The sequence below is a fragment of the Colossoma macropomum genome, unplaced genomic scaffold (assembly GCF_904425465.1).
Source record: "Colossoma macropomum unplaced genomic scaffold, Colossoma_macropomum, whole genome shotgun sequence".
Classification (NCBI taxonomy): domain Eukaryota; kingdom Metazoa; phylum Chordata; class Actinopteri; order Characiformes; family Serrasalmidae; genus Colossoma; species Colossoma macropomum.
Window position 1 is genome coordinate 10215403 of NW_023494810.1, and position 13859 is coordinate 10229261.

General features: G+C 36.6%; 1 protein-coding gene across 3 annotated transcripts in view; it reads right to left on the reverse strand.

Moving 5' to 3' along the window:
- Window positions 1-3045: 3045 nt before the first annotated feature.
- Window positions 3046-13859, reverse strand: part of slc6a6b (solute carrier family 6 member 6b) — a 29097-nt gene continuing 18283 nt past the window's right edge. For 2 of the 3 annotated variants that reach the window (XM_036559341.1, XM_036559339.1), the window contains 6 exons: window positions 13270-13382; window positions 10127-10264; window positions 8700-8802; window positions 7861-7961; window positions 6139-6309; window positions 3046-4076 (listed from right to left, as the gene is read on the reverse strand). In XM_036559341.1, coding sequence (XP_036415234.1) covers window positions 3921-4076; window positions 6139-6309; window positions 7861-7961; window positions 8700-8802; window positions 10127-10264; window positions 13270-13382 — 782 coding nt within the window. In that variant the 3' untranslated portion in view covers window positions 3046-3920. The remainder of the gene's footprint in view (window positions 4077-6138; window positions 6310-7860; window positions 7962-8699; window positions 8803-10126; window positions 10265-13269; window positions 13383-13859) is intronic. The other variant, XM_036559340.1, reaches the window with a different exon arrangement.

A 13859-nucleotide genomic window follows, 5' to 3' on the forward strand; every position in this document is an offset into this window, starting at 1 on the left:
AATGAACCTGAGCTGTGAGTAACTTAATATAGACTGAAAAGTCATGCATCATTGTGTAGTAAGTGCCATACCTATATTAGGAATTTCAGGCCTAAGCAGTTTTTCTCTATGGGAAAAATGAATGGCATTTTCCAAAATAGCTTCTATTGCACCCTGTTGGGAATTACAATGTTCCAAAACGTATACATATTTTCTTTTGTATATTTTCCCCGAGTCACTGTAACCTCTGAGTTATGAGGATGTTGCCTCATATTGCTACATACATGCTACAAGCAAGCTAACACCCCTTAGCACTGAAATGACACTGAAAAAAAGGAACTCCTCTATTAAACTTCAACACCGGCTACTCGAACTTGTTTGTTTTGGATATTTTGGTGAAACTTCAACTCTTTTGGAGTTCAATGCGCAACGTAGCAGTATTTTGGCTCCTTAATGACCTCGGAATTCTGAGAATCTGGTGAGGAAAAATGTCCATATGACAAATTTATCAGGATTGGAATATTTTAGATTCTTCACAGGTTGCAACAGCAGCAGACAGATTTCCGAACTTTCGTTTTTTCCCATAGTGAAACCAGCTCAGACTTGGAATTCCTAATATGGGCACAACTACAATTGTGACGACACAACTTCAGAAGTCTGTGGAATCTTCAGCTCATCTTCAGGGAATAATCCATGGCTGAGGAACATGGGCGAAGGATGGTTATTATTATCGTAGCCTCATGCTGGATATTTATAGCAATAAGTTTCACCATGGACAGTCTATAATCCATCTCCAATGGGAATCTGGCTTGTCTCCTTTTGTAAGTGAAGCCTGGGAAGTTTGGTGGATTTTTCCATGTTCTACTGGACAGTCTGCAGATTTCTTATCCCCCGGGTGCTATCTGTTTCATTCTTAATGAGCACGCTATAGCCCCAGCTGCTGCATAGAAACAGTCAGGGCCTTTTAGCTCAGCTGTTCAGGACAAGCTTTCTGACCACAGTGACCTCTCGAAAAAGAATGGGGGGACACACGTTTATATTTATCTCCCACTACTTTATCCGTGCCCACTTTTCCACTGCCTATAAGCCTCCACTTCTGGCCAAGTCCTCGAAAGGCATATTTAAAGAAGCAGTGCGTGTGTTAAAATACTTTGGCTTGCGGCCAGCATTGTTGTTAGGTCATTTTAAAGGGAGAGCATGTGCTGGCCATTCCTGCGCTTTGTGAGATCCAAAGCAGTTTGAACACAAACATTGTTAAGTGCACTATGCCGAAGCTAACGATGCTGGTAATGTTCAAAAGCAAAAGGCTTTTTCAAAAATAAATGTTTATTAAGAAATAAAAAAATGTTAAGTATTTCAAAAAACTTTTTAAATACATTTTTTTTGTTTACAAGTTATCTTCAGGAATTAAAAAAGAAAAAACATTAAAAATCTTTTTTTAAAACGTTATTTCATGAATTAAAAACATTTGCCATTCTTTAAAAACATATAGGTCTATATGAAGGTACATAACAATGTAAATCAATCTCTTTCTGTGGGTTTGTGTCATAATCACACCCTGTTTTTATTTTTCAAACGTCCAGATTAATGTCCGTTTGGCTATTTAATCAGCACAGTGACAGAGGCTGTTCAGTGTGTTCTTATTCATACAGTCAATTATGTAAATCACAGTGTGCTGAAGTTTTAGGAGTTATGAGTAAGTTCCATGTTAAACTGTCTGTTTCTTGATTTCACCGCTTTAAAGTACCATCATTTTGTCATCTTCTAAATATACACTTACAATGCATTTCATTCTACAAAGTATTGCACAAAATTTGCAGCAAGCTTTTTTTGTGATTAACAGTTAGATTCTTTCTTATGAAAAAAAAGTATGAATAGTTGCTGACAGAGCTCATATACACTCTTAATATGTTGAATATAAAAAGGCAAATGTGATAAATGTGAAAATAAAAAAAAAAACAATGCACTAAATTTGACACAGTAAAAAATATATATGCTTTCTTTGAATGGATGAAGCTTAAAAATTTGGGGCAAAATCAATTTCACATTTCAACACTCCGGGATCAGAATGTGTCGCGGGTCTAAACAGGCTTGCACTGCGATTTTATCGGTGAAGTAAACTGACCAGCCTGTGTGGATTCGGTATATGTTTGTCTGAAGCTGGTTAATATAAAATGCCTGTAGATGAGGTGATGTTGAAGGAGTGTTGAAAGGTGGGAAGGAGTGGATCTGTTTTGTCATTCTAATCAATTCCACCAAAAAGTCCTCTGACTTACAGTCAGATCTGCTCAGGCAGACAGAACAGCTGGTAGGCTGTGCTAAATGACCTATCATCTACAGTATGATGTGTGTTTGGTAGCACTTTGTTTGAGGGCTTCACAATAGTGTATTTGAACATTTAAGAACAGCTTTTGTCAGTATTTGCAAGATGACACAAGGTATTTTAAGTAAATGACAATTAATTGACGTTAGGTGTTTTACATCTTAAGTATAAGATTTTTGTTCCGTTCATAAGACTGTTATAAACATCTTATAAGGCAGAGATTGCCATCTAATGAAAAAGTTGCTGGAGGATATGAAGTTTTACTGACATGATGACCATGACTATAGAAATGATAGGATTTCCTTGCTTCTGCCTTTTAGTTCTATTACAAGGGAATGATGCTTAATAACAGTGTTATAAATGATTATGAATCTTATGTCAATACAATGTCATACAACTTCAGAAAAACGATGTCATCTTGCGAATACAGTTCATAAGTTCATACATACTCAAGTATTCTGTTTTAAGTACACACTTAATGATGGTTCTACAAGAGTTCTTTAGTAAAGAAAATGGTTCTATATAGAACACTCAAAGAAATGTTTGCATGATTAAAGCGTTCTTTGCATCGTGAAAAGGTTCTTCAGATTGATAGAGAATGTGCTGTAGATGGTCCTATATAGAACCTTTTTGAAAAGTGTTCTATTGAACACCAAAAAGCGTTCTTCTATTGCAGGAATAGAGGAACCATTTTTGGTGCAATATAGAACCCTTTTCCAAAAGGTTCTATATAGGACCATCTACAGCACATTCTCTATCAATCTGAAGAACCTTTTCACGATGCAAAGAACGCTTAAATCATAGAAAGAGTTCTTTGAATGTTCATGGTTCTGTATAAAAAACTTCTTTAAGTGTGTATGTTTGTCAGTGCGTATGAATCTGTTTTAAAGTTCAAATAAAGTGTTACCATTTATTTTTAGTGGTTTTCCAGCTGAATACAGTGATGGTAAGAGTTAGTGTGACCATTTGTGCGTTAAAGTCGGTGGAAATATATGTAGACTTGATGCATTTAGTGCAATGGCAGTTTCAGTGTATCCGCACCAGAAAAAAGAATAGTAGTGTCCTTGGTGCAACTTTACCGTAATGCTTTAGTCTAGAAAGCCCAATTAGTTTGAATTCCTGGGCACAACTAATAAATATGCACCACACAAGATCACATCCACACAAGATCACATCCACAAAGAAATACTGTAAGTCAGGATGAAAGTGGCATTTTCTCTGGGTACACTTATTTATAATTTATAATTTTCATGTACATGACCCTTAATGGGCCTTTTTTGTCCACTCCAATAAAAACACAATTTAAATGCCATTAATTACGAACAAAAAAATATATATGTTTTTGAGATATTTTTGTGTGAAAATAATAACATTAAGATAAAATAATCACAAATAAAAACAAATGTAACTTGCTTTGTAGAAAACAAAAAAGGACTCCTAGTGCAGATACAGACATATGTAAACCTGGTCCTACGACTATATATATATATATACATACATACACACATACATATACATACATATATATATATACATATATATACATATATATATATATATATATATATATATATATATATATAATGGAAAGCATATTGAATCCTCTCATAGAGAGTGCTCACATCATGGTTTCTACAATAGTGTGGGTGGGCTTGATTAAGCCATTGTTCCTGTTGGAGTCCAGAGGATGTGCCAGCTCGGTGTTCTTCGTACGGTACTCTTGGGGGCACGAACTTGCCCCACCCCGCACCGGGGCTGCCACCGCCTTAATCCTCTGTGCAAAATAAAAAAAAAAATGGTTCGATAAGTTAGATGACAGAGGGACACTAATCCAAATGCAGTCTTGTTCAGACCAGAGATCTCCTACCCTCATCAGTTAGTAAACCTGGTCATTATTGCTGGTTGTTATAACTTTTCTGTTAAATACAAATGAGTAAATGGTAACTGCAGCTTGAAATGTAGAGATTAAACCCGACTTCTTGTATTTAGAGAGTGTCCCAAGTCTACTTTTGAGCACTGTATATGCATTTCGCTGCTGTCGGAACAAAACCTCATATCTCCCAAATGGTAACTTTACAGGAGAAGGAAAAAAGATACTTTACTTTCAATGCAAGTCAATGGAACCAGACTTTTTACCAAATAATTTGAGGGCTTTTCTATTGGTCCATTCATCATGAAATTTACATACAATGTACAGGGCAACAGGTACTTTCAAATTATATCAAAAACTGAAAAAGGACAACAATGGAGATACAAGGTGTTGTTCCGACAGCAGCGATTTAAGAGAGGACTGTGCAAAGCATGATGATATTAGAATCGAAATGCCGAAATTTTTTTTAGCATAGAATGTGCATTTAGATTTGACAGATATTTCAAATTCGATATTTGATGATGTGTATTAAACACCGGGCTGCTGTGCTAATGTGTGCATTCTATTTATTTCACTGCAGAAATATGTTGAATTATTTTATAATATGGTAATGTTAATCCAACTGGATTTAGTCCCAATTTCTGCAATTTATAAATGTTTATGTCAGCAGATATTTACATGAAAAATATGTGATGCGCTTATATTGGTGCATTCTTAGTGCAAACCATGGCAGGTCTGCGCAAAAATGAGCTGAGATATCAAAAAATACATATTCTGCTTTGTTTACTAAAGTTTTCGTAATTATTGGTAACACTTGCTACTTGCAGCTGGGTCGAGCCACGTTTTACTCTGCCTCTTCTCACATTTGTATGTCTGGCCCAGAATCACTTGATGTACAGTCAGATGCAATAGTCTGAGCACCCTCAAATTCCACATTTTATGATTTTCTAAGTGAAACATTTGCATAAAATGTGGAAGTGCCTGCTTTAGGCAAGCCATGCAGATTTGTGAAAATACAGTAGCTCGTCCAATAGCTTTGCCAACAAGATTACATTTTGGGTGGAGCTATATGTTGTGCTTTAATCCATGCTGAATTCATAGTGGTAGTAAGGAATACAACTGAAGTACTATTTGCACGGTATTAGTTTTCTTTGAGGAGGTGGGGAAATATAATTATTAGCAGTGTTTCTTAGTGATTTTAGTCTAGTCCACAATCGTGAATTAAAGAAATAACCCCATGTCTGCAAATGTCTCATTAAATTCTGTGAAAAATAGGTTTTGCACTTTTTCTTAAGCACTGAATAAGCATATACTGCCCTGATATGTTGTCCTACCTCAAGTGTACAACTTTGAACATTAAAACACATAAAATGACAGAAATAAGATTGATTTTATATGGCAATGTTGACTGTTGGCTGTAAATTCCCAGTCTAACAACACCCAGACAGGTAAGGGTAAACAAGCTTATATGTAAATGAAATGTCTGGACATGTTTTTTCAACATGGAAACGTTTTTTTGGTGTGATGGAAATGCAGTCAAGTAGCCCCTGCCATTTCTGTCATTTATACCTACATTTTTACCAACATTACTGATATCCAGTGGGAAAATGACATTACCTCACCTCCCCATGTAAAACTAATACCATGCAATAGTACTTAAGAAAGAGCAGTGGCATGCTGGGAAAATGGGAGCGACAGAAACGAGTCCAAATTTTGTTTAACTTGTGATAATACAGAAACGATTTGCATAAAATATTAAGTGTGACAGTTGAGCCAGGCAGACGATGCAAATGTTCTGGTCAAAAGTAAAATGAGTCACCATATATCATCAGCTCTAATAATTAAAGTATACCAAACAATGCAAAGCTACTCTGCACTCAGTACAGCCTTTAACCTAAAGCATAATACAGTAACCAGACTTTGTGGTATTTGCTGACAGTATATTATATGGTACCGTAACACTTACCTCAATGAGAGGTCCGTCAGACTGGATGATCTTTATCACCACCACCATTGGTATGCAAATCATGGAGGCGAGGGCGAGGGTCCAGCCGACTCCAATGGACCAGTCAGGGTACTCATAGACTTTGTTGTACGTCAGAGGCTTGTATTTGACCAAGGAGAAGATGAAACATCCCTGGAGAAAATGTGAGAAGAAAATGTTGGTATAGTTTTCAAAATATCTTAATGGTGATGGAATGGTATTTTTCAACTTAATTTCTATCTACTTCACCTGTAGCACACGGTTAATTACAGTGGAAAATAACTTTGAATGCGCTTCCATGTACTTAGTAAAAAAGAAGTGAGTTAAATGTCACTTATAATGGAAGTCAATGGACAGGTGCTTCAGCACAGGGTGTGCCAAATTTTTTTTTTTGTATTCTTTTAAAGAAATGGCCAACACAAAATGCCATTGGCTTTAAATTGGTTACAGAGAAAACAGCTAACCTATTAAAATCAGTGGCATTGTATAGAGCACTATGGTTACCATTGAAACAGAATATATATGTGAGAAAGAGAAAAGTTTGCTTTTGTAACAGATAATGTGCCAACAGATAATGTGTTGACCTTTGAAAGCAGCAAGACGATTGGATGAATAAACAATTCACTTTTTCCCTTTTATACTGAAGACAGCACTCTTACGGGGGAAAAGTGCATTCCTGCTCCCACGGAAACTAATCCTATGCCCATCCTGAACTCCCCATTCATCCTTGCTAGCAGGCAGATGGTCACTCCATCTGGACCTCAGCACTGCAGCAAGCAGAAAGGCGGATTTTCACAGCAAATCCAAAGCGGAAAAGTGCACCAGCGCTATAGTTTTGTGGCTGGAGTTAAAGGAGGAGGATGGGCAAACTGTGTCTGATGTCTTTTGAGGTATTTTGGCATTTGTCTCATGCATTATGTAATGCAACTCATTTATAAAATTTAATTTGTTTAAAAGAAACACCGTCTTCTTCACTGTTGATGGGCTTTACACTGACGGAAAACGAGTATTCAGATATTTTTGTTTTTCTTATTTAATTTCCAGTCTATATATTCACTTCAAGTTTATACACATAATGTCTTCTGGCTTTAAACTTTAAACCTCACAAAACTTCTCTGCTAAAGAAGAAGCACAGTCTCAAATTAGCACATAAGCAATTAGACAAATCAGAACTCTTTTGGAACAATGTACTCTGGTCGGATAAAACAATAATTCAGCTTGTCATGTTTAGATAAAAAAAGAGTTGCATGTATGATCCCAAGAACACTCTGCAGTGAAGCATGAAGGTGGGAGCATCATGATTATGAGGCTGCTTCTCTGCAAATGGTACTGGGGCATTACATTTTGAAGGAAAGATGAATGAAGTGATGTCCTGGGATGTATTAGAGGAGAATTTCATCTCATCGCCCAAGAAACGTAGCTGGTGTAATGGGCCAAAATTGCACCCCAGCAAATTACTACTTATCACAGATATCTAAAAGATGTAATTGCCAACAACAGCTTTGTAACAGAGTACTAGCATTATTAATTTGTGGTGTGGGGTGTGCATTTTTTCCTATCAATTTCAGTTTGTTAACATATCTTTGAAGTTGATATTTGCACTAGAAGTATATAAACTAACAAAAACGTGCCTGAATACACCTCACTTTCTGAATTCTGCTTTTTTTTAAGTGAACTCAAAAAACAAAAGGGGAAAAAACTCACCACACAAAGCAAAGGCGTGATTACAGTCCAACACCACTTCATCCAGGGATTTGGTCTGTAGCCAATCATGTCCTCAATTGCATCATAGAAATTATCAGCCCCTAAACGGAGAAAAAAGAGCCTGTTTTGTCATATTACATAACCACACTTGGCCTGACTCTCAGGCAAATGCACAATGACGTGATTCAGACGTATAACCATGGACTGAGCTTTGTTCGACAGTGGATAGGTTCAGTAGGAGAGATAGGACGGATGCGTGTACATGTAGAATGCAAATGAGTTTGCGGTGATGGATATAGTGAGGATGCCTAACCTGTGTAGAGTAATATCCCTCATAAGAAGCACTGTACACTTAACAATTGGGCTTAGTTAAGTATTAGTTAGTAAAATAGGAGAACAAACAAAGAAAAAACATTTTTTAACCAATCCACCTTTTTGTTTGGATTATCGGTTATTTTTAATGTTTTCTCTCTTATTTTGTACAACTTTTACATTAAAAAAGTCAAACTGTGCTTTATTTACATTTTAGGGACCCCTTCATTTTATAAACAGGGCATCAAACAATGCCATACCATGCTTATATGATTTTTACAATGTCACATATACTGTTTTTCATTGCGAGGGCTCAACTGATTGCTACATTTCTTTCTCAAAATATGACTAAATCTGAGAGAATGAAGATTAAACTGTTAACTTTCACACTGATTAATACTTCTTTTTCAAGAAAGTGGTGCCCAATATTCAGATTTTCAGACAATGGTCAGTTTCATTACTGTTTGCCTTAACGCCAATAGATAATGAAGTGATTCTCATTTACAAAAGTTACTTGTCACACTTACCGTAAACCCAGGCTACTGCAATACATTCAAAGAATGCAACCCACAGAAGGCACACACCACTGGCTGCATAGTAGTCAAAGAGTTGAAACACATACATGCCACCCTGGACGAAGAAAGAAAAAAACAGGCCCTTAATCCATGAACTGATGTCCATATTAGAAAAGCAAAGACAAAGCAAGACTGTCCAGGCTAGTACCATCTCACAGAGGGGCGGCAGAGAGGCCTAAACAGCTGAGCAACAAAACAGCAGTTATGGGATGGTGCATTCAGAGGTTACATGACATATTATGTCATGGATAAAAAACAGACTACTGTGATGCTAGGAAAGCAAAGGCTAAAAGCATGAAACTGTCAAGTTCTTCACTTCTGGGGCTTAGTGGTCAGATGCTACATATAGAGGACATTGTCAGTCCCAGCTGGATATCCTAATTTAGCAATTAGATTCCGCTTTTGGCCAAAGCAGGACAGCATAACCATAAAAAGACTTTGCCGGAGAGATAAAGACCAGGGAGATATCAGAGCACCAAAGTGAAGCTATTCTTACTTGTAAAGGCTGAAAGTTTGGCAGAGGGTCATGTGATACATCTTTGACTCTAATTATAGTACAAGTGGAGACTGGGCAAAATTTATGTTAAGATCAAACTGAAACCTTGGACTTTCAGATATGAGTGAAAATTTCCATCCAAAATTTTATGCCTTTTCCAAGTTTTAGAATGGAACAACCTATAGGATCTTTTTTTTGGGATTGGTCAGAAGAAGCATTGAAATAAATTCAAATGATAAATGTTTTTTTTAATGTCCGTGTATGTTTTATGTAAACACATTCTACACATTGAATAACGTCTTTACAAAATTATACTTGAATATTCAGGAACAGCTAAGATGTTTAACGAAGTAAATGACATTGCAGTGACACAAGGGGCCTTAATTTAAAGTAACAGACATTTGTTACATACATAACACTGTAATGAAGCATCATTTTAAAGAAATGGAGCTTGTAAAAGGCTCTATGGAGGATATGAGGCCCTCAAACGTAAGTGCTAATTATTTTGATGAACAATGTCTACTAACTTTAGTCTAACATCATAAAACGTCTTATGTTATCTTGCGATTACTGGTATGGGCTGTTCATAAATGCGTCACTGTCGGGCAAAAACCTTGTATCTCCAAAATCATAACTTTCTCACCCTTTAATGGAAGTCAAAGTAAAATGTATTCCAAGTGACTTTCAATCGTTTCTCTTGACCTATTTTTCATGGAACTTTGACACAGCTAACTAGTATTTTCAAATCATGTCAAAAAAGAAAAATGCAAGATTCCGACAGCGATGATATGTTTGGAATTAGTGAGTCATTGATCCGTGGCTTTGTTTCATTAGAATGCTGTTCTACCAAGTGAAGAATCTTCAGTCAGAACATTGTACGTACCTTAGTGACCATGGTAAGTCCCAGCAGATAGCTCACAAAGCATACTATAGCTATAAAGATTTCTCGACGGTAACCCTTCCGTAGGAAGGATGGATACAGATCCACCAGCGATGTGATCTGTCCTTCCACTTCGACAAACTGTAGGAGTGAAACAAAGTGAGAGTGTCAGGTCATTTCATGGACCTCATGCACCACACTCTAAAAAGCAGAGGTTCCTGAATGGTTCTGTGCTTAAATGTACAGTTCCAGTATGGTCCAGTGGTATCACCAACAGGTGTAGACCCTTTATACTTTGTTCTTTCACTCCTTTAAATCTTAGGCTTATTACATACTAAGGCTTATTATTCAGTAACTACAGGGACTTTAATGCAAACAGGCTGAGCTATTCTTAAGAAAAGTTTGGCTACTAGAGGGGTTAACCTTAACTCTATTTCAAATGCAATTTTGGCCTGATTTGGTGGTCCCTCAGATGAACTTTACATTTTTTCTTCAACAACATTGAAGGAATATATTTATATGATTTACAAAACTAGCAAACTGGATTTTCATCTTTGTTGTTGAGCAAAATTGTCAAAAATTGCAAAAATTGCAAAATTGCAAAATAATTGCAAAATTGCAAAATTTCTAGAAGTATTTTTTATTGTGGCAGTTATACACAATTATTTGATATGAAGAAAGCTGCAGTTGTGCTGTCTGTTTTATCTCAGCAAGGCAATCTTTCCGAAGAGGTATGAATAGTTTTCACAGCGGGGGGTCATCTCTTCCCTTTCACTCCTCATTGCTCGCTAGCAGCTCAATGCAGTCACAACATTTCACACACAGAGAGAAAACAGGGTTCTAGTCAATCTGTTAACACAGGCATATTAATTAAAAATATCTGAGCCGATTTCCATTCTGCCAGTTGAACGACCACTGAGGGCTCTGCAATGGGTCACACTCACATATCTTATTTACAAAAATAGAAAAAACAGATCTTTGAAAGTTTCTCAAGCCCTTAAAATCCCAGGCTTATTACATACTAAGGCCTATTGTTCAGTAACTACAGGGACTTCAATGCAAACTGGCTGAGCTATTCATAGGTTATAGAAGTGTGTAATAAAACCTTGGGCCTGCTGGTGGGCCCTAGCCATTTAAGGGGTTAAGAGATCAAGATTGGTTTGTCTCTAGACAACCCTTGGCAACTTGGTCTATCATGATTCGTGTGGTTTTGAATGGTATGTACAGTGAGGCTTCTGAAATATCAGCTCCAGAGATTACATAATAAATAAAGTCTCTAATTTTGCTCTGTCTTCTTTACTGGCTATTGGCCTCAACTACACATTTCTTGTACTGTACATGGACTTGATGTTGCCCAGTGCAGCTATTCTAATTCCATTTCAGAAAACCAGATTCAGTTTAACAGGGCCAGCACCACACCCAGCTCAGTAGCTTCCCTGGACTAGTGAGCCCCACTGACTTAGCACAGTGTACAATTTCACTGGGACAGTGAAATGTGATAGTGTAAGCCCCCAGCTGACGCAAGACTGAACAGTTGCCAACAAAATGTTTTTTTTTCTTTTCCTCTTCAGTCACAACTTGACCCTGTTTGTGTGGTTGTTCGACAGTATGGAGAGTAATGTTCTATATTCCATTATTATATGTGTCCATTACAAAATTAACCTGAAAGCAATACTGAAGTAAAACTATAACACACAAGTACTCATGTAGGTCTGCTTTTATCCTGTCAAAATCTTACAAAATCACATTTTAAACTTACAGTCGTAGGAAAGTTTGAACACCACTAAAGTCTCTAAGTAAACACACTTGAATGTTTCTTTAAATTTAATTGCACCAATTTCTGTTTTGCTTTAAAGTTTAAAAAAAAAATAAAATTATAAAATGTGCCATAACTTTTGGACACCACATTTTATGTTTTATTTTTTCTGCAATGTATTAAAGTCAGCAAATAAACAGTAATTGTGCATTAAAGTGTGCAAACGTGTGTCCTCTGAACTTATTTCCACTTAGAAAATTAACAAAACAGGCAATTTGATGAGGGGCACCCAAACTTTTGCGTACAACTGTACATCCATCATGTTGGCCAAATGGAAAAGAAAATCTCGAGCATGTCGAATGAAGAGTTAATTTATTACCTTTTTATCTGTTCAACTGCAGCACAGAATACGCTTAAGACATCCAGTGATTTATCTTAGAATAGTTAGCAAGTTATTAACTGTACTAATGGGACTTTTATTCATTCAATTCTGACATACTTTTAGCTACATGGACTTGGCATAAATTCAAAATTTGCTCTAAAGCAGCAGTGTGAAAATCCAAGACTGAAACACATCACAACTTAGCATGCTAGCCATTCACAATCAAAGTTAATGGCTGAATAATGACTACACTGTTCTGAATGTATTCAGTAACATGTTCCATCACAATATTCAAAAAGTAACATATTCAGAAATAATTTAGAATACATTTGGAACACATCTTGATAAGTCGCGTGGGAAACCTCTGCTGTTAATACGCTTAATGAAAAATTAACTTGTCATTTAAATAAATTTACACAAACCTTTCAACAATATTTAAGCTCTCATGGCCTGCTTCTGTCCACTGCCATCTCATGAATTAAGCAAACTTTTCAATATCCCAACAGCAAAATCTTGCAAATCAGACTATAAAGAGAGCAACTATGTGATTTCAAGTCAGTTACTGTTGTATGCAATTTGCCATGAAACGCATATACAAGTCCACTACAACACCAATGCTGAGTAATATTTTCTTTTACAGTCTCTTAATTTCTCCAATGTACTGGATAATGAATTAAAATGAGTAAAATGATGGTAAACCTTAAGACAGTCTAAATGCTAAAATGTCTGACAGGGTGGTAAGTATAAACATACACTAAATTTCGATGTATTGTTGTATGTTAAAGAAGGAAAACCCTCCAAGTCAACATGCTGTAAAATGGAGTTTGTAGGACATACCTGTGGTGTAATTCAGGTACATCATTTTAAAAAGTACTGCCCTAGAAACTTTAAATCTAACTGTATTTTGAATACTGCCTTTACAAAATGTATCTGAACACAGATGCTTAATTTCTGTATTCTAAACAGCTGAATGTGATCCCATCCCAACCCTGTTCAGGATGCACTGACCTGACTGTCGAGACCCAGTAGCAGAAGCATGATGAAGAAGAGAATGGCCCAAAACGTAGGCAGCGGCATCATCGTCACGGCTTTGGGGTAAGCAATGAAGGCCAAGCCAGGACCTAGAAGGGTAGAGAACAGAGAGGGGGAAGGGAGGTGGAGAAAGTCCAATTAGTGATGCTAATCAGTTGCGCATTTTGATCCATGCTGCTACATCGCGCACAGCAGCACAGACCAAATCGAGACATAAAGAAAAATTGCGAGTGGATCCTAGATGTCGAAGCAAAATAGCTGCTAATGACTAGAGCCGCAAATGACTTTTCTTTAAAACACGCTTTGGTGTGTAGTTAACATAACTAGGCAAGAAACATTACAACAGATTTATGAGCAGGATATCACAGAAAACTCAATCATGTAAGTATTTTAACAGTACTACTCAGATAACAACAACAACAACAACAACAACAACAACAACACACATAAATAGGAAGCCAAAAAGCTTGCTAATCTAGCATAGCAAAACCAGTTTAGCAAAAACATAGAACAACCACAAAACACATAGCATTGTTTAGCCGAGAAATATATCAACAAAAAAACAG